General features: G+C 34.2%; 2 protein-coding genes across 3 annotated transcripts in view; one reads left to right on the top strand and one right to left on the bottom strand.

Annotated features, from left to right (window-relative positions):
• The window catches only part of LOC140163091 (uncharacterized), a 75,804-nt gene that overhangs the window by 6,995 nt on the left and 44,136 nt on the right, over nucleotides 1-24,673 (top strand). The gene's annotated exons all lie outside the window — the stretch shown is intronic.
• On the bottom strand, nucleotides 7,615-23,685 carry LOC140163286 (uncharacterized). Its single transcript, XM_072186684.1, has 3 exons — nucleotides 23,387-23,685; nucleotides 12,151-12,983; nucleotides 7,615-7,884 (listed from the first exon to the last, which is right to left on the bottom strand). Exons 1-3 carry the CDS (start codon nucleotides 23,679-23,681, stop codon nucleotides 7,615-7,617), a joined length of 1,398 nt encoding a protein of 465 aa, XP_072042785.1. The 5' UTR covers nucleotides 23,682-23,685.

The raw sequence follows: 24,673 nt of genomic DNA, 5'->3' as shown, positions 1-24,673 counted from the left end.
TAATATATCGAGGGCTGAGAGCCAGAAAACCGCAACTCACAAAGTTAAGGCTTTCAACTGGCTCTCAACCCTCAATAATTATTATAATGACCATGATGACTTGGTGGCAAATTGGGATTCCGGCTGTAATATTGAGCCTTTAGTTCAGACGTACGACTTCCACGCGCAGGCACAGAACTGCCACAGAATGAAGATCAAAAACTCGCATCGGAGAACTATCTATATCAGTCATGTATATCTTCATTACGAAATGTCAAAATTTTCATATGATGGACGGGTTTTCATCCCAGCTACATACACTTTAAGCTACTTTAAGTGCATATTTTTAGATTTATGCGGTTTGTGGAGTTTTTGACCTTAACGTAAATTTTGAGACCGTTGCGAGATTTTTGACATTAACGTGAATTTTGCGACCGCTGTGACGTTTTTGAGACTCTTGTGAGGTTTTTGACCTTAAATGTGTTGTTGAGATCTTTCTGTGCATAGACCATGTTTTGATCATCGAGACTTTCATGTGTATTGAGACCTTTGTATAGTTTGAGTCCTTTGTTTGTTTTTGAGACCTTTGTTATTTGAGACCTTTCCATGTTTTTTGAGACCTTTTGTTTGATTTTTTGAGACATTTTGTTTGTTTTTTGAGACCTTTTTTTAGACCTTTGTTTATTTTTGACACCATTCTACGTTTTTGAGACCTTCGTTTGCTTTTTTGAGACATTTGTTTGCCTTTTATGAGACCTTTGGTTTTTTTAGACCTTTGTTTGTTTTGAGACCTTTGTTTGTTTTTTGAGACCTTCGTTTGATTTTTGACTGTTTTGACAGTGATAGCCCCCCATAGTTGCACAAGGCAAAAAAAAAACCAAAACCAAAAAAAACAACAACAAAAAACGGAGTAACTACAGAATACCCCTCTCGGGGGTATAGTTGTATAAAGTTGTAACATGTTTGTATGTATTGGAATAGGGTGTTTTGTGCTTGAGTGGGGTATTCTGTTTTAATGATTTGTGTATGGTAATAAAGTTGTAATATGTTTGTAATGTATTGGAATAGGGTGTTTTGTGCTTGAGTGGGGTATTCTGTTTTAATGATTTGTGTATGGTAATGTTCTGAGTATGGTATTCTGGAAACTAAGTATAGGTCTTGGTTTTTTTGTGGGCGCAGTCGGCGCAGACATACTATAGTAGTTGAGAAACCGACAGAGTTGGCGTTTGACGTGGACGCAGTTTAAATTGGCGGGTTAATCAATGCAGCGTAGATGCATTATTTAAGTCGCAGTTGAAAAAAATGAAGTCTGTTTGTTTGTTTGTAATGTATATGTTTTTTGGCTAGATGTACTACTCGGGAGTGTATGTGCCCGGTATAGGTGTCGGTTTTTAACAAGGCGCAGTCGGCACAGACGTAGTCGAAAAATTGACATGTTTGTTCTTTGGGGCGTGGTCGCAGTATTGCATGGGAATAAGGTGTTTTGTGCGTGAGTGGTTGATTGTGTTGTAATGAGTTGTGTATGATAATGTTGTGAGTGTGGTATTCTGGAGACTAAGTATAGGTCTTGGTTTTTTTGTGGGCGCAGTTGGCGCAGACGTTGTTGAAAATTGACAGTTTTTTTTCTTTAAACGTGGACATAGTTGAAAGTGAGGATTTTATAAATTGGGCGTGGACGTAGATTAGCGGGGGATTTGTCCCCGTTACCGTTGAAGGAGTACAAGATGTGGTCCGTTTGTGTATGGTAGTAGGTCTATGTGAATTATATTAGGTACTACACGTATACCTGGACAAATTATATGTCTAGTTTTTATGTCGGCGTAGTCAGCGCAGACGTAGTTGCAAATTAACAGGTTTTGGGCTTTGAACTTGGACGTGGATAAAATTGGTGATTTTATGAATGGAACATAGTGTTGGGGGGATTTGTTTCCCTTTACGTTAAATTAGTTTAAATGACTATAATATGTTAGTTTGTGTTTGATTGTGTGTGAATGTGGGCAGTACGTGTACAGTTGGACATAGTTCTTGATTTTTATGTCGGCGCAGTCGGCGCAGCCGTAGTTGTATAGTGGCAGATTTAGCATTTGGACGTGGACGTGGTTAAAAGTGGCAATTTTATAAATGGGGCGTGGATGCAGTATTGCGAGGGAATTTGTCCGCAATGGCGTTGAAGGAGTAGGCCATCAATATGTTGTTTTGTGTTTGATAGTGTTTGAATTTGTTGTTGGTACAAGTAAGTTGGACAACGTATAGATCCTGGTTTTATGGCGGCGTAGTCGGCGCAGACGTAATTAAAATTGGCAAGTTTGTGCTTTGGGCGTGGTCGTAGTTAAAATGTGATTTTATATATGGGAATGGTCGATTTGTTCCCGATGAAGCTGATTGGTATGCTATGTTGTTTAGATATAGGTCGGGGTTTTTATGTCGGCGCAGTCGGCGCAGACGTTGTTCAAATGATGGCACGTTCTGGGTTTAGGCGTGGATGTTTGAATTCAGTATGTGAATTTTGTTATATTTGATTACGTAAATGTTATTAATATGGGAACGTAATTTGTTTTGTGGATTTAATAGGATTAGGGGAAGCTAAAAGAAAGGGGTAATCGCGTATGACGTTTTAAGAAAGGGGTCATCGGGTATATTCGAGTTAAAATATTTGGACCTACTCACAAGACACACATATCATCACGTTGAGTGCTGTATATGTTCCGCCCCTTTGGGCCGTGACAAACTTTCTCCGTGGATCGGTTTCTTGGGGTGAACCCAAGCTGGCTACCTCTGAAGATCCTTAAAATACATTGTAGGGTATTTGCCCCGGTCTTCATTTGGTACCATATTATTGAAGGTGAAAAAAACAACAATATCTTCAATTATGAAAGGTCAAAATTTTCAATTGATTGTCGGCTTTTCATCCCACCTACATACACTTTAGGTAGAAATCATCAGATTTATAAAATTTATTTCGAGTACTGTTCAATATCAAAAATATAATTTTTTAATGAATTGCCATAAAATGTGTATTACATTGCGAATTTCAAAAAATCAAAGTTAGTTGATATCAGAAGGCCATTCTTTGTATTCAGAATGCAATTCGATGTGTGATGTGCGCTAATGTCCCACATTAAATACTGTCCAAGCGTTCATATCTCTTCCCTTAATGTATTGAAATTATGCTCTGGGCTAATCTTTATGTCTCGAAATATGTGGTATAAGGTCGATTAAGAAAATACTCGATTAGGTTTTCCTGCTGGATTTTGTTTGGTTAGGCCCTCTGTTGATCAAAAAATTCTTGAAGTGTTTCATAAACTATACAGTTGTAAGTCTATAGAACTTATGAACCATTTTCATGAAAAGGTAAAACTGAAAGTTCCGAAGATGAATTTTTTTAAGCATATTTAAATGAAAGGAAGTGGGTGGGAATGCTAAACATATTTGTGTTTACTCGCCTACAAATCGTATTCCACATCGCAGCGCAGTGCGATGTTCCGATGCTTTTAGGGAACAAACCAAAAGATCGATGACGTTCTATAAACGTAACTAGTTTCGTTTCTCAGCCGACCCCCTTCCTCTCTGCCAGAAACGAAATAATGAAATGTTGAAAATTTTGACATAATAATAATAATGATATATACTTCAGACCGATGTGTTTGTACAAACGTAATCGAGTATTTTTACCCCTCCCCTAAACGAAACTAGTTTCGTTTATAGGACGTCATCGATCTTTTGGTTTGTTCCCTTACAACCTCGCAACATCGCGCGATGAAATTAAAATGGACATTTTAATTTAATCGCGCGATGTTGTGATGTTTTAAAAGCATGACGGGTTTGCACGTCCTTTTAGTTTTATGCTAATTTGAGTCAAAGAAATAGATATACACAATTATAGTTGATTTGTTGATGGTTTATTAATAATAAAACCAAATATACCTACAAAACTGTATGAAAATATAAGATGATTGTAGTTATACGGTTATATACAAGGATTAGAATGTACACGACTTTGTTTGGTTTATTAAGATATTAAAGGTGTACAATGGAGTTGATAATGATATAATCATGGTAATGTGTTTCTGTACTTACTTACAATTGGATGAACAATGTGTGTTCGTAGTTTACTACTTTCTTTACAAAATAGAAGAATAACATTATATAACATTAAATCCCTCCACCACTTAATACTTATAAATAATATAGTGTATTAATACAAGAAAACAATGGCTAAATTGGACTACTGACTACCATTTTGTGCCATGTAGTTGGGTAAAGCAGGTGTACTATATATATACTGCAAAAACGTAGGCATTGAATACAGTAATACCTGAAAATGTTTATAATTGCATCGTATTGCAAACATCACGTGTTTGTATATAAAAATATTTAAAAATGAAGGCGAAATGTTTGTAGTAAACACATGGTAAATGGTAAAAATGCAACAATGTTTTTGTTGATAAGACTACACAAATTGCAAGTACTATTTTTGTTTGTAACGAGTATCGATGAAGACACCAAAAGGCAAAATTAATGGATGTGATGCGATCAAGCAAAATGTTAAGGATGGTAGGCGCAGCTCGGGTTAATTGTGGTATTCTGTGTTTTTTTGCATCAAAATTCTGCAAGGAATATATTTTAAAGAAAGAGAATAGTTTCCTCTCCATTTTTGGCCAAAAGAAATAGATATTGATTTGTCATTGCTACAGATTCTAGGCTGCTATAGGAAGTAGGATTGCCGGGTTTTGACTGATATTGCCTGTTCGCATCATATTACATAAAGTCGAAGATCTATATTAAAGTTTGTAGCCCGTGTGTTGTGTTTTACAGTATAGTTATTTACTATTGGGTGAACATTGTGTTCGTATGTTTACTACTTTCTTTACAAATAACATTATATTAAACCCTCCACCACTATATACTATACAAATTTATACATTTAGAAAATAATGGCTAAATTGGACTGACTAACATTTTGTGTCATGTGGTTGTTAAAAGCACGTAAACAAGGTATTCTGCACAAACTATAGGCTTTAACATGTTCAATGCTCTAGTTATGCACATGGACATGTTTTATATTTGTATCGTATTCTAAATAATACATGTTCGTGTATTAAAATATGTAAACTGAAGGCAAAATGTTTTTAGTAAATGGTAAACACGCAACAATGTTTTTGTTTGAGAAGTGTATACAAATGTATATTATAAGACTGTTATTCTATTAGAAATAGGCTTAACTCTATTTTACCAAATTTCCACCTCAACGTAACATGTGTTGGGTTTACAGGACTAACTTAGTATTGGGTGAACAATGTGTTCTTATGTTGACTGCTTTGTTACAAACTAATAGAAAAAAATATATAATCCCTCCACCACTAAATACTTACAAATGAAATACACAGGGTTTTGTGTATACATGTATATGTACATAAGTTTGATCATGTATTAAGGTAGATTGATATGAAATTTGTCAATATTACTAGTTGCAGGTAGGTGTTGCTTTGTGTGGGCATTTGTTAATTACTTGAATTTGTCAGTAGGCCTGTTATATAGTCACAACATAGAGTCTATAGTACTGCACTGTAAAAGTATGACTTTTACAGTGCAGTACTAAAGAACACTTGACATTTGGCCAATTTGTGGAAATAAAGGTCCAAAGCATGCATTTTAGGGAGTTTATGACCCTTTTCGTATTTTGTGACAATTAAGCCAAATGACTTGAACAAAAAGCAATTCAAGGTTATGCAATCTGATGTTTGGAAAACACAATTTCCCATCAACAGCATTGGCACTCAGAGGATGATTTAAGGAAGCCTCATCATGCACTGTAAAAGTGTTATCACTAGAGTTGCAACTGGCACTTTACTTTTAAAATCTCATTGAACTCTGACGGTGCAAAAGATGTTGTTTTAGAATTGCCCGTGTGTCATTATTACTTGGTCGATTTCAGACCTGAAGTGATGTATGCATGAAGGATAATTCACACCTTCTGTAGATAACATAAAATGTGAAATCGACCAACCTTTTGAAGATGTTTTTATTGTAAAGATATCTGTCAAAATTCAAATTTAACCATGCACGTGTGTATGCAGTGGGTTGGCAGTGGTGTCGTATTCACTCACACAGCTGTGCTAACCGCAAGACTTGCTGGGAAGTGCTGAAATCATCCTGTGGCACCCAGAGTTACTGCAGCGAAGTACATGGTTTTGAATGTTGGCAGTTATGTCAACATTAAAAATAATGTGAATATTTGTGTTGATTTCACATTTAAGGGGGTACTACATCCCTCGATAAATTAGTGTCTATTTTTGCATTTTTCTCAAAACTAATAACACAGTGGTAACAAAAGTTATGTATATTATAGGGCAAGGAATCCAATTACTACACTGGAATTTCAGTGACCCAAGGCAAGCGGATCGTTATTATGATAAGAAATTAGGTACCGCTAGGATGTACCTCATTTTTGATCATATATACTGAACCGCTTGTTTTGAGTCACTGAAATTTCAGTGTAGTAATTTGGATCCTTGCCCCAATAATCTACGTAATTTTTGTTACCAGTGTGTTATTATTTTTTGAGAAAAATGCAAAAATAGTCAAAAATTTACCACAGGGGTGTAGTACCCCCTTAATGTGATACAGTAAGTGTGAATTAGTCTTGAACACACATCAGTTGTGTTATCAAAATGGATTAAATAATAATGTCACATGATAACTACAAAATGCGTAGTCTCCTCCGCAGCCAGTTTGGTTACGCTCCCTCCACACAAACAGTCTGCCAATTGCCACTTATAACGTTGTTCTGATTGGCTACACGATTGTAGCCGTAGAGCTGTACATACGGAAACTTGATTGTCCTCACTCAGCTGGCGAGATGGCAGGTCAAAATTGCGCATGAATAATAAAGTAGCCGTCTACCCGATCGACCAATTGAAAGCTTTGTTTGACGTCAAGCTGTATGACGTCGGCAGAAAACCGTTAGCGAATCAAAAAGGACCAGTTCGTGATCATTGGCAGACTGTTTGTGTGGAGGGAGCGGAATCAAACTGGCTGCTGTGGAGACTACAAAATGCGATGCGATTTTAAAAGTCAAGTAGCATTGCGACAGCCTGCTACGCTAATTGTTGTAATTTTGTGAACAAATGGTAAAATGTGGTTCTAATATGCATCAGTTACGTAATAACCGTAATTATTTATGATAATTATTTTATTTTTATCATTGTTGGCGTGCAAAGATTGGTGTTTAAGTGTATGTTTGAACCATATTTAGACTTTGTTCGCAAAATTACTGGCTGACGATTTGCCACTTTGGTGATGACACATGTTAGGAGTATGAATATGTCGTCTTGTGGGTTTAAAAGGTGGCTGTGTACTCTCAGACATAAATGTAGTAAGCGAGAACGAGCGAAATAGTGAAATAAAATCCATGAAATAGTGCAGTAAGTTGGAGTTTACAAATCTAGGTTTTCTTTGTTGGTACTATTCAAAACATAACAAAGTACATATATATTTGAAAAAAAAAAAAGCTCAATTTCATGAAAGGAACAAGGTCTTGAGTACACAACCACCTTAAGACAATGATGCACGATATTCATATAAGGTGATCACTTTGTATAGCTATTAAAATGTTGGAAAGTAAACATATTGGGTCTATTCATTAAATTTGTCTCGTGCAATGTGGTCTTTGCTAACTAGTTCGTCTTTCATGTTTTTCGTGATCGATGGAGGTGACGGTTGTTTAAGCTTGGTTTCCAGGAAAGCTGGTGCTATCGGTATCTCCAATTCGTCGACTTTGTTGTAGGTGGTGTTTGCTGCTTCGGGCTTTATGTAAATGTCTATTGGACGGGCATGTCTTACTTTGATCGTTACTATTGCCCCCATTTCATAAGTGGTAAGGTCTTTGGTAGCGTTTTGATATTCCTGTGTGGTAATTTTGAAGCGAGGAAATGATTTCGAAAAACACCTAAATGTTGTGACTGGTCCGGCTATGGATAGAATTGCTGCTTGGATATCTCGTATCGTCGGTTGTGGCTTAACTAAAAAACATCCACACAGGATGACGTGATGTCATTGATGACCTGTAATTGGAGATAAAAGATTGATTTTATAAACTGTAAAATAGTTGCAATTAAAGTAGATTAAATTCCCCATAAGGAGAAATGAAGTCATTGGGGAACGATTAAGTTAAAGAATATATGACATTTGCATAATATGAATATTTGTACCTTATTACTTAATTCTTTCTGGGCACCCGTATAATAAGGAATGTTTAATGACTTGAAATCAGTAATATAATTTGATGAGATTTTTAACGTAAATTGTGATCAATGGAGGCTTTTAATATGTTTGTGTCTTATCTACTTTAGCCCTTTACACACAGACATCATTATTTAGAGGCAGAGGACTGTAATCATGTAATTATGTCATGATGAGATGAGACATAGGCCTAATTTACATACAATATTTTGCATTATCAGACATGACATTGTTCGCCTTTGTAAGTATGTGTCTTATGGACAACGCTTTTGAAGCATATGGAAATCTGGGTATGTCAACAAGATTGTCAAAGAAGATGGTCAGAAAAGATGGTTAGAAAAGGTAGTCAGAAAAGGCGGTCAGGTTATGAAAATTCCCTGGCAATATGAGAAATAAATCATGATTACACGATCGTCACGTTTCATCATGTGTACACGATCGGGTCAGTCCGCTGAAGAAGGCTGCATGTAGTAGCAATAGGTGAAAATTACGGAGGTAAATATTTGTTATTGAGATGAAGAGTCAAAATGTTTCTACATTAAGGGATCCAAAATGAGCGTTTATTGCGTTTCGACAGTATCTTTTGTGGGACATGAGAGCACCTCAGACCTATCGAATTGCATTTTGAATACGAAGCATGTCTTTCTGATATGAAATAATTTTCATTTTTTAAAAATCACAATATAATACAAATTTTATGACAAATTATAAAAATTTGATATTTTTCAAATTTTGATATATAACAGTCCTGGAAGTAAATTATATAAATTTAATGATTTATTCTTAAAGTGTATGTAGCAGTGAGGAAAAGCCGACGGTCAATTGAAAATGTTGACCTTTCATATTGAAGATATGGATTTTTTCCCCAAAAGACCTAATTTTTTTGGTGTTTTGGGAAAAAAAATCCATATCTTCAATACGAAAGGTCAAAATTTTCAATTGATCGTTGGCTTTTCATCCCACCTATACATACACTTTAAGTATAAATCATCAGATTTATAAAGTTTACTTCAAGTATTGTTAAATATCCAAAATATCAATTTTTAATGATTTGCGATAAAATGTGTATTACATTGCGAATTTCAAAAATTAAAAATTATTTGATATCAGAAGGACATTCTTCGTATTCAGAATGCAATTCGATATGTCTGATGTGCTCTAATGTCCCAAAATAAATACTTTCCAAACGTTCATACCCCAGCCCTTAAGTTGTATGGAGGTGAACCATATAAATTGGATGTTTATGTTCAAGCATAAGGCCAAAAAAAAAAAGTTGTTTGTTTGGCCTCTACCGCCCGCTCCTCAGATGAAGGCCTGACCAATTTTGTTTTCAATTGTTTTTTTTAAAATAAAAATAAGTAAAATTCAATTTGTTTTTCAGATTTGAAGTATCTCTGGACCTAGCTAGAGCTAAATACTAAGATCTTTCATGGTTGAAAATTAAAAAAAAAAAAAAAAAACATTTTGTGTCTTCAATATGCAAAGTTATAACTTGTGTTCATGTTCATGTTCAAAATACATTGGATTTGAAATCATTAAAAGACTATGATATGAACACAAATTATAACTGTAACTGCATATTAATGAAACAAAATGTTGGTTTTTTAAAGTGACCATGAATGATTGTAGCATTTAGCTCTAGCTCGGTCCAGGAATGCGTCAAATCCGAAAAAAAAATAGAAAAAGAAAATCCTCCCGCCCGCACATCCTCTTTCAAACCTGTGGAGAACAAACAAACAATTATTTTTTTTTGGGCCTAAGGAAGCTTATATAAACATAAATTTGGAACTTGTACTATTAGTTTATTACATGTTTTGACAAATCTGTTTCGTAAAGGCCGTTAGGCCTTTAATCTTCAGAAGGCTTAATGTATAATGATGAGGGTGTTTAAAACGTTTTACTAGAATAAAAACGAACGCAAAAGTTTGATTATTGTATAAATGATTTATTTGTTATTTATAATGAAAAGAAAACAGCAGTTTTCCTGATATGTCAGAGGTCAAAGTGTCCCAAAAACCCGAAAGTTACAATGACGATTGGGCTTATTCATAGTGAGCGTGTAGAATAATTCAAATATCATAGATATAATTTTTTAGGTCCTGTGGTTTTTGAGTTATCTTGTACAGAGGGCTGAAACAACAACACTTTTTTTAAAACGTACATAACTCATTATAGTAATTAACAATAAAGTAAGCAAATTTTCCCAAGTATATGATTTATAGTAATGAACTTCTGCAAAACACAAATTAAGTGTTATTTTTCAATAATATATATTGATTCAGATAATGAAAATCTGCTTCGATCAACAATACCTTGTTACCCTTAACCCATATTCACATTCATGCTGGGCATGCTGAAAAATACCATGAATATGACCTTGTTAAGTGATAATTGTGTTTACTTTATTGATTATTGACTCAATGACCCTGTATACCTGAAATGATAATTGTCTCCTCTCTAAACTGAGAAGTTAAAAGGGCATTTCGTGATCCACAGCCTCATTCCCGCCACTTTTCTCAAGAAAAGTTGAGATTTTTATATCACTGGAAACCCGTGGCTACATAATGTTTATGTACAAAATATTTCTTGCAGATTAATTCGTTTAGCAAAGATATCGTGACATTTGAATTTCGTTCTGGTGCACCAGAACGAAATTACAACGCATTGTCTATGGAGCAGTGTAATACTCATAATCATGCATAACTCGCGAGCGCAAAATCGGGATCTGAAATTTTGGGAATAGGTTTATTTCGTGGATATCTAAGGCAAAGTAAAAAATAAAACATGTTTCACGTCCTGGTTTTGAAAAAAAAGGAGGAAGAGGGGGCTTTTTATTTTCTATTTTGTATCGCAAAATTGGTGTAAATCCCCATACTTGGAGCTGTTTTAGCGTGTACAATAAATAATGCCTGGAAAAAGGAGGAGGCCCTTTTTTATTTGTTGTTCTGAGAGTTACACCCCCTCTAATGATCACAAAACTTTCCTAAAATGTTTCTTGTATCTTAACAAGGTTATAGAAAGCATCCCAACTTCCTAGACATATTTTGTGAAAAGCTATAACTGAATTTCAAAAAATAAAAAGATATTGGAGGAAACCTCAAAAAAGGGAGCGGGAGGGGACGTGAAACCTGTTTATTTTTTTATTTGGCCTAATGAAAAATGACATAAATAGAGGATGCTAGGATCACGAAATACTCCTTTAAGTGGCCTGTGTAAAACAAAACAAATTTCTCTTGATAATTTCATTTTTGTGTCACTTTAAGCATATGCTTTAACATCCATATTGGTACTAAAAAGTTCAGCGTGTATTTGATTGAAGATGTCTGCCAAGATGATGTTAGAGTGAAACTGTGATGAGCAACTAACACAAGCGTTACAAGCACTGGTCATTTTTAATGAGTACCGGTAGCTATTATAAACCATTCTTGCAAGGCATATTTAATGGTACTGTACTTATTGTATGGTGAAATTGATTTGGTCAGACTGTCTACTATACTGCCCCCCCCCCATGACAAAGGGAAGTATGGGACAATTTTTTCGAAATGCCTTTTTGGCTTCAATTAACTGTTTATACCCCTATCTTTTTTTTTTTAAAAGTTTGGCTAAGTTATATCTTCAAAAAGTAGGTAAATCGAAAAAATAATACTTGCTTCCTTAGATTTGTACACACAAAAGTATAGGGCATTTAGCGAAAAACCACCACAAAAGGAAGTATGGGACATACAATTGGAAATTTGTGATGATTTTATGTAAATAATTAATCATTGTTTTAAGGAAATGGTAGTAGTACGTAATAAAGCAGAGTAATAATGTGACAATTTGGGTTAGTTGCATGCTGATATCATGATTGTGTGGAACAATTGGTGGCCAATGAAAGCTTAATTGATTGCAATTTAAGGTTAAATAGGGCTATATGAAAATTTATCTTACCTTGACAATGATATCTTTCTGATTTTCCCAGTGGGTAACGTATGCTGCAGCACGTTTGATATATAAGATAGGAATTATCTTTGCAAATGTTATTTGGGTGTTGTTGATGATAGTTCTGAGTGTGTTGTCCAGAACAAAGAGAGCTACAGCTACTCTTTGTATGAGTTCGATGTGTTTGGAAGCTGGAGTTGGTTTTCCTTCCTTTATAGCTTCCAGTAATTGGTCGGTAAATTCACCGTGTAGGGATTGCAAATGGTTGAGTGCTTCTGGGCCGAACGTATAAATCAAATTTGGTTGCTCTTCAGAGAAGGGGTGCGCCTTATGAATTTCCTTGATGCATTGTACGAAATCGGTCGTGAAAGTTTTGGTTGCCAAGGTGTCTGTTGCTGCCCTTGCCGCTTCCATCTTGGGGGGAAGACAATGTGGTACACAAATCATGAGCCTGTCTAAAAGTCCTGAACCTTGGCTAGCAATGGTATGGGATAAAAGGACTGTTGGTTTGAGTTGTATGCCGCCTAGTATGCCGAAGGGGCAGTTTTCGGGTATATTTCGACGACGTTGGGTTGCATAGTCCAGAGTGATCTTCTCTCCACTAAACAGTTGGCAGAGGGTTGACACTGAAAACCTCGACTCGTCACTTGGTTTCATCAGATTCGTGAATACATCAGCCATTTCGGTGCTAAGTATGAAGCATTTTTTCTGTTGCGAAAGGTATGTTGACAGGCCACTTGGAGATACCTTTTCCAGAAGGAAGGTAGAAGCTTCATCTTTTGCAGCGTCTTCTATCATTTGTAAGGGATGAAGTGCAGCTATCTTGAGGGCTTGTGACTTGCCTGTATGTAAAGAAGAGAATGAAATTAAAAGATTAGGACATTATTGTTTTGGGATGTGAACGTTGAACAATATAATTAGGTCAGAATAAAAGATATTAAAATGATTGCTTGAACAGGGTATATGAAGTTGTCGATGTTTACAAAGGGGCTACAAGACAAATTAAAATATTGGAATATAATAAAGAAAGTCATGCATTGGCAACATGAAGGAAATACCTATTGCCAAATTGGTAAAATGCATACGTGAGCCCAATTTTGTAGATCATAGCATGGAGTTTGGGTGTGTGGTTTCGAAATGTCGTAATTAAACATAAGTTTTTTCAAATATGAATACTAATACTCAAATCTAGAACAAACAATCATTAGGCGAAGTAAAAAAAACAAAACATGTTTCACGTCCGGTTTTGTGAGAAAAAGGAGGAAGAGTGGAGTTTTTATTGTTTATCACAAACTCGGTGTAAATACCCATAATTAGAGCTGTTTTAGCGTAAACAATAATGCCTGGAAAAAGGAGGTGGCCTCTTTTTAGTTTTTTGAAACTATCTCTTCTTTTTAGATATATATTTTGAAAAGTTATAACTGAATTTCAAAAAGTAAAATAAAAATTGAAGAAACCTCAAAAAAGGAAGCGGTAGGGGACGTGAAACGTGTTTTTTGTTTATTTGGCCTTATATTTAGAAAGATATAGCAAACGTTCATGATAGAGATTGGACCCAAAACAAAGTACACCCAAATTGATATCAATTTAGAATGTACCCATGGTGGAAAAATAGGAATATCGTTGTCATGACATAATCTATGTACCCTCTACTAGTACCTCTGTGAATGTCAAGTTCACAACTTTGGTACTTAGGCATTCCTGGTCAAAGTCTTTAATGACGTAGTGGAATACAAGGTTTATTTATCAATTTTAATCAAAATTATTCGTCAATTTTGCGGGGCACTTGAGTTGGCTCGGCCATATGGCAATTGCAGATGCAGTATTTTTTTTTTGTTCACACGAGTGAACATTGAAACCATTTGCAACCACATCTTTTATGCACAGTTTATACCTTATATACCATGTGTCTTGAATAACTATTGTAACCTCGCATCCCAAAGAGACTAGGAAATAATGCCTAATAATCTGATACCCACGTTTGTATGCCTTTATCTAATCGTGCTCTCCATGACAAGGACAATTTAGCACAATTAATATTCAGTGAGACTGCTCAGAGGATAGTCAAATTGAGGGAAGACTAGAGCTTTAGCGAGCATGTTCACAGTACTAGGTGGAAGATAATTCTTGACCCTACCAATTACACCGATACGTTTAGATACATTAGATGACATATAATTTACATGTTCACGCCAAAATAAGTTTGTATCAAATACAACACCTAAATATTTATATTTATTTACAATTTCTATGCTCTCGTTTCCATAGGTAGTAAGCCAGCAAACACAAAACGTTTTCGACATCATTCGCAAAAGGTTATAAAAGGTTATCAGAAAACGTTTAAATGTCGGGTTATATACAGGGTATATTAAGAGTATAAAACGTTTTCATAACCTTAAAAAACATTTTTTTATTAATCTTCTGCTCAGCAAACAAAAATGTTTTACAGAAAACGTTTAAATGTCGGGTTATATAAAGGGTATAAAAACGTTTTAATAACATTTCAAAAACATTCTTGAAAACCTGATACAAAACATTTTAAACAAAATGTTTGTTGGGGGTTGAAAAATATTTTGCGAAAAATGTTTGCCCAAAATATTTTCAATAACGTTTTAAAAACGTTTTCATGATCTTTATATATCCCGACATTTACATGTTATTAAAAGGTTTGTACCTAAACCAAAAGCCAAAATATAACTTATTTAAAACGTTTTTAAAACGTTTTTGTGTTAGCTGGGAAGAGATATGTCCTTAAATTTACTTAATTTCTGACTAGAGCCAAAGAGCATGATCTTAGTCTTGTTAATGTTTAAAGTGAGTTTATTAGATTTGAACCAGGCTCTGGACTTGAACTATAGCTATCATATCAAGGTTACTCTTAAGATCAGTCTGTAATATTGTTGGATCTGGTGAAGTAACTAATAGAGTTGTATCATCTGCATACATTCCGCACTTACAATTAACAGAATCCGGTAATGAATTAACAAAAATAATAAATAACAGAAGACCCAATATTGTTCCTTGTGGTATCCCAATATCAATAGCTTTAAAATCAGAAAGAGTATAATTTATATTGACAGCTTGGGATCTACCACTCAGATATGATTTGAACCAGTCCAGTGACATGGCAGTGATACCATATGAATACAATTTATCAAATAAAAGATCATGATTTACTGTATCAACATGATGAAAGGCTTTTTTAAGATCTAAGAAAATAACCCAGTTACTTTACCGTCATTCATGTTACTTAAGATATAATCATTTACATCTAAAAGAGCAGTATTAGTACTGTGATTATGTTTAAAACCTGACCGACATGGATTTAAAATATTGTTTAAAGTAAGATAATTGTAAAAAAGTAAGATAATTGTAAAGTTGATCATGAACGGTTCGTTGTAAAACCTTAGATAATATTGGCAGAACTGATATAGGGCTATAATTGCTGAATTAATTCTTGCCACCATCCTTGTAAATAAAATAGGTGTAACTTTTGCTTTTTTCCACATAGAAGAAAAGACAGAAGTGAACATGGAAAGGTTACATATGTATGCAAGGGGGTGACAGATGACAGGAGCAGCTAATTGCAATAGTTTCATACACACATTGTCACTACCAGTACTTTTGTGATTTGAAAACGTACAAATTTGATCAAACACAAAATCAGGTGTTATAATATCAAATTTGAAATCTGCATTTTCAACATAATGATAAGTATCACCGAGTTTACGAACATCATCATTACTACACTTAAATTTATCAGCTAATGTGTTTCCAATAGAGGTAAAGTAAGTCTTAAAATGATTAGCTGTTTCCTTATAATTTGAAGTGAGCCCATTCTGAGTTTGTACATTAGTAACAATAGATATATTCTTAGGAATGATTTTCGTAACTGTACTCCATAATTTCTTAGAATCTTTTACATTGTCGTTGATGACTTTGTTACAATAGTTCCTTTTAATGTGTTTTTAAGTTTATTGACTTTGTTTCTTAATTGTCTTGCCATATTCCAATCATCAGAATTATTGGTTGTATGAGTTTTGGCAAAATAATAGTCCCTGTCTTTTGAAAATTTAATATAATCTCCTGTAATCCAATCAGGTAATGTACCCTTGACACGCTTCTCTTTAACAGGACAATGAAAATTACAGGCATCATCAAACATAGTTTGAAAAGTATGGTGTGCATCATCTACATTTGAACATTTTATATGATCATCCCAAGTAGCTTTTTTCACCCAGGCTTCAGCTCTGGGTGATATTACATTCAGTTTAGACCTTGTCCTTTGAACCCAAATTGGCTACTTTGAAACGAAGTAGCCAAATGCATTTGCTTCGTCCTCATTAAAATTATTTTACAGGATAATGCAGAGTATGTAATGGATCTGCAGGCTACTAAAAAACTAACCTCACTCCCCATGACAAAATTCATAAAACTATATTCAGTAGAGCTTGACTTTGTCTGAGGTCACACTTCTTAAACATCTATGATTTGAATTGCATTGTTGTTCTCATCACAGACTGAATTAGAAGGAACCATTAAGCGCGCTTCAGACTCCGTATTGTACGTACAATATTGTATGTACAATACTTTTCGTGACGTCAAAAAGTATTACACGTGCAATAAATAGTATGTACCGGGAAAATATATATTTTGCTACAATCATTGGTTGCTTAAGGGATCTAAAATGAGCGTTTATTGCGTTTCGACAGTATTTTTTGTAGGACATGAGAGCACCTCAGACCTATCGAATTGCATTCTGAATATGAAGCATGTCTTTCTGATATCAAATAATTTTCATTTTTTGAACATCACAATATAATACAAATTTTATGACAAATTATAAAAATTTGATATTTTTCAAATTTTTGATATATAACAGTCCTTGAAGTAAATTATATAAATCTAATGATATATTCTTAAAGTGTATGTAGCAGGGAGGAAAAGCCGACGGTCAATTGAAATTTTTGACCTTTCATATTGAAGATATGGATTTTTTTCCCAAAAAGACCTATTTTTTTTTGGTGTTTTGGGGAAAAAATCCATATCTTCAATACGAAAGGTCAAAATTTTCAATTGATGGTCGGCTTTTCATCCCACCTACATACACTTTAAGTATAAATCATCAGATTTATCAAGTTTACTTCAAGTACTGTTAAATATCAAAAATATCAATTTTTAATGATTTGCCATAAAATGTGTATTAAATTGCGAATTTCAAAAATCAAAATTATTTGATATCAGAATGACATTCTTCGTATTCAGAATGCAATTCGATATGTCTGATGTGCTCTGATGTCCCAAAATAAATACTGTCCAAACGTTCATACCCCAGCCCTTAATTGATACGGAGTTGCCAAATTTCTAAGAGTTCTAAATTTAGTGAGTGCACGGAATGATGAACATCTTTTAATGTCTTCTTGTATTCGACCATGGTAGGTATCATAATACCTACCATGATTCAACTGTACTTGAATTATTATATAATCAATGGGCACATTTTTAAAGTTGATAATACGTCGTATTAATACTAATATTAATAATATTAAAATTGTAATAATAATATAAATGGCACATTCAGATCTTATTAATTTATTTATAGATTTATCTATTTAGGCCTATTTATTTATTTATTTATTTATTTATTTATTTATTTATTTATTTTTTTTTTTTTTTTTTATTTTTATTTATTTATTGATTGATTGATTGATTGATAACTGATTGATTAATTGATTTAGAGATTCATTTATACTGATATTTAGTCATATATTGATTTAGAAAGTTTAAAAGTATTATTTGTAGGCCTTTGTATTTATTCTGGTTCTGATTTTATTGATACTGATATTTTTGTTAATTTTTAAAGTTTTGGCATAGCATTCGTTACATTATAACACGCTGTGTTATGAATTTGCAACACCTTTTTACATATTGATATCGTTGAGGCATGTTATGATAGGCCTACTTATGATCATCACAATACATCCATAAATGTGTTAATGCAGTAACCGTAGCGTTAGGGGCACGGAAGCCCCCCATTGATCTGAAATATTAGAAAATCCCATAGGAAAACTGCCGAAAACGGCTTGTGCCCCTCCCCCCTCATCAGAACCGGGTGCAACGCCTTCTATACTTTTTCATTCATTAATTATAGGCGTATTAATAGTAATGCGTTGAGTTTTTAAAAAGTAATATCCGCCTTTTTTTTTTCTTTTTGAAATGACATACGGTACTTGTTAACAAATCAGCATGGAAAACATTTTTTTTTCGTCAGAGGCAGATATTTGGCCTATTCAGTGTCATAAAGCTATAAGACGATCTTTTAAAATCATTTTAAATGGCTATTTATTTTTCAACCTTATTGTTTGTATTTGTAATGTTCACACAATCTGAACATGTGCTTGTAGGACAACGATTTTGAATTAAACATGTTAATCGTGATATTTTAATTCCCCTAGAACACCACAGTTAAGCGTACAAAATTATAAGTGGGTTTTATTTTATTTAACCTCATTATTTCGCTAAAATTACTCGAAAACCCTCCTAAGAGTTGTTGTTACAAATAAACATTTCATAATTTTGGGCAAAGGATAGCCAAATAGATGACCGAAATCGTATATTTGCACCAATATTTGACTGAACTCGTATATTAACATTACCGCCCCTTCGTGGCTTTATTGGAAGCCAAAGTGTGAAACGAGATTACTTGAAATATATATTTCAGAGTTGAAAGAGTTTCAATCCTACGAATAATATTTCTGAAATATGTCTCTCTGATTGGTTGATGGTCAAGAGGATTACGGCATCCTCAAAGCCTCTTGCTGTAATTCTCTAATCGATATCTATTATAGGACCGATCTTTTGAAATCCATACAACCGTGTCAAATGAAATAGTCTCGAATCATAATTTGTGCACGATACAACGTTGATACGTCAGATTTCGGAATTTTATTAAAAATAGGCATAAATCACATTGAACAGGTTGAATGCTGCCAAATGTCCTTACTTTCATTTTCTCATTTAATTTGTTTTAATTTTGATTAATTTCTTTATCCACTGGCTCTCTGGTAAATCCGGTATTGCCAAATATTTCTTGTCCATTACCCGTGTTAATCTATTTATTTATTAAAATGAACCATCTATTAAATTCCTATAATACAATGTATAGGCCTAGTGTATTTGATAACAAATTTGTTTTTATTTTTGATTGGAATTTGGGTTCCATTACACGATTTCATAATAAGATATGTTTGGGCATGGCGGAATTAGTATATGATTAAAGATAGACATACTCTTAGGCCCCCTTTTTTAATGTTTGTAGGCCTACATTATTGATATCAATATTTATGCACAAAATGCAAAAGAATGTATATATATTTGATTGTTTTGTAAACATTAAATTTGATGTTTACTCATAATTATGTCTGGAAAGCAGGGAAAAACTAAGGAGTATCGGTATTTAGTTCCTGGGAAAGTGGATCAGATGAGCAGTGAGTAAAAACATTGCCCTAAATCTTTATTTGATTTTTATTGTTTTATGAATTTATTAGGGCTACTGGTAAAGTGCAGAAAAAACCTCCAAACGCACTCTAGGATTTTTCATCAGCAGCAGTAGAAATTTCTCTTGCATAGATTTTCTGGTGACCTCGCTTGGATTTAGCAAACAATGAACCGTCAGGGTTATAGCGCGTTATTTAATCTGATTCAACTCGTCGTGGCACGTATATTTATTGCACGTGTAATACTTTTTGACGTCACGAAAAGTATTGTACATACAATATTGTACGTACAATACGGAGTTTGAAGCTAGCCTTAGAAGGAACCTATTATAATCGGACACTAAATTAATTGTAAAAAATCCTTCTGCTCCCATCATGCAAGTTATTCCACTTAGACTGTTTGATATAGGCCTACTTTTATCAAAATAATGAAGTATTGATTAAGCATTTGGCAGTGAAACATTTTCAATCACAAAAATCACAGATAGGCCTACTCAACATGAGAATATCTGTGCAATGTTTGACAGAGAAGGTCACTAAGGGAGCGATCGTTATTTATGGCAGGGGGGGGAATGGGTAAATTTAGGGGGAACCTGAAATATTTTTGTGGTCTTGAGGGGGGAACCTGAAATTTTAGTTGAACCAGGAGGGGGATTGTTAAATTTTAAATGGAGAAAATTGGTAAAAGAAGGGGAACGCGAAAATTTTGAGTAGACGCGAGGGGGAACGCGAAATTTTTGTCGATATTTTTCCAAAACACCCATTCCCCCCTGCCGTAAATAACGATCGGTCCCTAAATCTGGCCGTCACAAGTTCATAATTAGTTTTGATTGATCTTCATGTACCAAATCATTTACTTTAATAAATTGATATCCTAGCTGTGATCTCTGAGCCAAATGTTCTATAGCATAGTAACACCACATGCATCCATTTATATACAAACATATTGGCATAATGGGGACTGATGTTCTCTGACTGCAGTCAGAGGGCAACATGTAGTACCAGTATGGCTAGTAGCATACAGGTAGTTCATATACTTAGGCCTATTCAGCAATCATAGGTCAGTTGTGGAGTACTATAAGTTCTTTGGTTGAATCAGCACCTTCTTGACTGATCAGAAGACCTGTGTTTTATATAGGCTTACTGCATACACTGCCTACCTCTTTGCAGCTATGTGGAGCTAAGGTGGGGCAGTCCGGGGGAGTTGTGCAGTCATGTGTCCTCCGTACGGCCTGGGTATTCTCTTTTAAAGGGATTTTTATTTAAATAGTGTCAACAAAATCATGTTCATTCTAATTTTTAAAAGACCTAGATTTAATGGTTTTCGATTGAGCCTTAAGTTGCTTAATTTTTCGTACAATATAAATAAGTGAATGATCAGACAGCCCTAAACTATGCACACCTGAACATGATACGATGTTAGGTTGTGCTAAGTATAGTCACTAATTAATTGATTAAGATTACTGTGATTTGAAATTGTGTACATAAACATTATGTAGAGGTTTCCAGTGATATAAAAATCTCCACTTTTTTTGAGAAAAGTGGGGGGATGATGCTGTGGATCACGAAATGCCCCTTTAATATAACATAAAATCTCACCACTATGTTATATATCTATCAAGTCTACTAATATTATAACCATCTATAATGAAGTTCATCATTGTCAATATGATCATTTAGCCATGCTTCATTTAAACATAAAATATCAATGTTATTCTCCTCAAGAAATATTCTGATATGATCCACTTTATGACGCATACTTCTGATATTTACATGAGCTATATCAGTTCGGGGGCACTCGTAATAACCGGACGTCTCTGATTTCAAAGTCGGGTCAGTGATTTCACATACGGGGGTCTGTGATATCACATACGTCGAGCTTTGTTGACAGTTCGGCACTCGATGCAGCACATCGGAACGAAGCTGAGTGTATTACAATAAGGTTTCCTATGTTTAGGAAATATCTACCTGTGCAAAAATTATATCTATTTGTGCAAATTCTGACAAATGGTCCCAGAACACAGTTATATAGATTGCAATGGCTAAAATCAAATGTTTTGATGTAAATTTTTTAAAATTTTACTATCCAATTCATGAATTGAATAGTAAAATTAGCAGGCACTCAACATGCTCAACTTGGGCTAGCTACAACCCTGATAAGGCATATACACCAAATTATTCCCATTGCGCTGGCACGTTCATCAAAATTACTTATATCGTTTGCGACTGGGTTTTGAAACTAGGGAGTATGTGATTTATGAGACGTCTCTGAAATATGATACTGTAAGGTGATATGACGCTTCAAGAGTATTTGATATCAGGGACGTCTTTGAATTAGCATTGCCCCCGAACTGATATTAGAACCTTTTGAAAGAGAACATTTAAAATCAATAAAATTTGCACCAAATGGAAGCTCATCATTGCATACTTTAAAAAAGCAATTGTTGAACAGATGTATGAATCAATATTGTTATTAACAGGAATTATCATATCAGTATACAAGATACATTAAAGTCAAGATTACAGTTATTACACACAATATTATTACAGTTATCAATTTGAAAAGAACACTCACCAGACTTATGACAGTTGTAGAAGATTTTTGTTTACCTTTTTTAATATCCTTGGTATTATAAGATTCATCAGGATCAACATTCAATCTTTGATTAGTATCATGATTTGAACATTTTATATTAGCATCAATTCCATTTTTTACATTATCATTTACATTTTGAACATTAGTTTTCAAAATAGTTTCATTTGTAACACTATTAATTTCGTTGTTATCAAAATAGTTTGTAGCGTTATTTTCACCTACAATATCATCAGTAGAAATATCAATAATTGGTCTATTGATGTGAGTGCTTGAAACTTGTTTAACAATAACATCATCAATACAGTTTACATGAAAATGTAATGAACAGTGTAGAGCATAGTCGAGTACTATACACCTGCTCCGTGAAATCTGTCTTTTTAAAGACAAATTTGTGTTTAATAAGTGACGAATAAAATTGGTTAAGTTTATTTCAAGAATGCGGTCATAAATGGTAAAACAAACAACAGTGATTCCAAGTCAACAAAATGAAGCATGGTCAAGTGAGCGTTCACCGTTGTGAAGGATGCCACATTCAGATCGGGAATGGGCTATTCCAGAAAATAGATGCACACCCCCTATAGAGGAGTTCGGATATCCGGACTTTTGTCCACTCGTGACTGTTGGAAATCCAGACTTTTAAAGTGCCCAAAGGCAAAAAAATCCGGCAGAAAAATAGTTTAAAATAAGAAATCCTTAATTTGTGAGCTCATTTTCAACATTTCCGTGATTTTCCCTTCATTTGATTGGATTTCCAAGCTTTTTCCAGTAACATTGGCAACTGGAAATCCAGTCGTTTTCAGAAAGCAGACTTGGAAATCCGGACATTTCTTTGATTGAAAATTTACTCCTCTATAGGGGGTGTGCACCTATTTTCTGGAATAGCCCAATATAATACGGTATCTCGCCGGTATTCGATCTGTACAGTATTACAATTTGTGTAATAGTATTGGCAAAACAGATTTCTAATTCAGAAACGATAATTATACAGAACAGAACATTGATTTCAACTGGTATAAAAATACTGTAGCAATGTGTTCCGCAAAGTTGGGGTATTTTCATTGCATTTGCAACGGGTGTGAAAATGAAAGTACATATTGAATGCAAGCTATGTTGAATGGACTAGCTCTAGATTTAATAGAATAGTAATACTTACCAGTGGTTGGTGGACCGCAAATCAGACTGTACAAGACAGGCTTGGTAGTCATTCCTGGTGTAGTCTGAATTTCTGCTCCAAGACTGATCAAGAAAGCTGCCACTGCTACGAGAGAGACAAGGGTATACCCTGGGCAAGTATATGATGCTGTTGATTTGAGTTCAATGAACTCGGCAACTTCAGCTGAAACAAATTCAGTTAAGTCCATTGGCAGTTCAATTAATCGCTTCTGAAGTAATGCCCATGTTTCATCTGGTTGGGAGTTCAACTTTGCTGCTGACCGTGCAGACGGCATATTGATGTTGTTGGAAATTCCTAAGTACTGTACTAAGTAGTCCTGAATGTAGCGTATTTGATATGTATAAATTCGCCAATAATATACTAATATATGGAAAGGTTTGAATTGCGCTTTAGTTGTGAATCTGCATGCGAACGATGGAGATGTCGAAAAGAAAATGGTGACTATATCTCTTGTTTTCTGAATATATCTTGTAAATAATATTGTAACATCCCTTATATTGATTATGGTAATGAGCTGTAGGCCCTGGCGTGTATATAGATCTGTATGTTTGTGCATGTTCCGTGGTTCATGTGCATTGTCTGGGCCATTGTCACTCGACTGTTAGTTAGGAATGGGCGTGGTATGATTGAAGAATGAATAACTTAACATAAATGCATTTGTGGGGAATTATGATTGGTCAGATGAGAGAAGACAAGAAACTTTATTATCTTGTCTGGTGGGATAGTATAGTGGTGTACAAATTAGAACTTGCATGGCCTTTAATTACTATTATTTGTAGAATGGAAACAAATTCGCTTTTAACAATGTTGTCAACATTGGAAACAGTATAATAATGAATATCTTCAATCTAAGAAATAAAGGTTTAAAAAAGATATAACGTTGTCCTGTTAGGAAACTTCTTAGAAGTTTTCTAATGTACCAAACATGGTTTCCAAAACAAGGAAAAGGTCCCATAATAGCTGAAAAATCCATGTTTGTTTTTTATTGAACCTTTAAGACTAAATAAAATTAGGGAGCCTTTTTGAGTGTTGAAAGTGGGAAAGTGATCCTGATTGGACAAAAATAATTATTTAAAAATTGTATGTCTTAGAATGTTTCACTCACTTGTATTGTCAAATATTATGAATAAAAAAGACAATATTAACAATAAAAGTTGTTCTTGTGTTGATTGGTTTGTTTGTTTGAGAGAGCTATTATTTTGAATTGTAAATGAACACAAACTAATTCAAAAGTAAAAGATATCTATCGTCGCGTATAGTTAAATA

Source organism: Amphiura filiformis, chromosome 10 (genome assembly GCF_039555335.1).
Source record: "Amphiura filiformis chromosome 10, Afil_fr2py, whole genome shotgun sequence".
Taxonomy (NCBI): domain Eukaryota; kingdom Metazoa; phylum Echinodermata; class Ophiuroidea; order Amphilepidida; family Amphiuridae; genus Amphiura; species Amphiura filiformis.
Note: the sequence above shows the minus strand (reverse complement) of the source record. Positions and strands in the feature narration are given on the sequence as shown.

Bases quoted from the DNA above. Each gene is read 5' to 3' on its own strand.
- LOC140163286 (XM_072186684.1), bottom strand. From the start codon at position 23,681: ATGCCGTCTGCACGGTCAGCAGCAAAGTTGAACTCCCAACCAGATGAA. The intron at 12,984-23,386 runs GTAAGTATTACT...CTTTACATACAG, and splicing joins TTGCGGTCCACCAACCACTG to GCAAGTCACAAGCCCTCAAG. The intron at 7,885-12,150 runs GTAAGATAAATT...ATTACCACACAG, and splicing joins AGAAAGATATCATTGTCAAG to GAATATCAAAACGCTACCAA.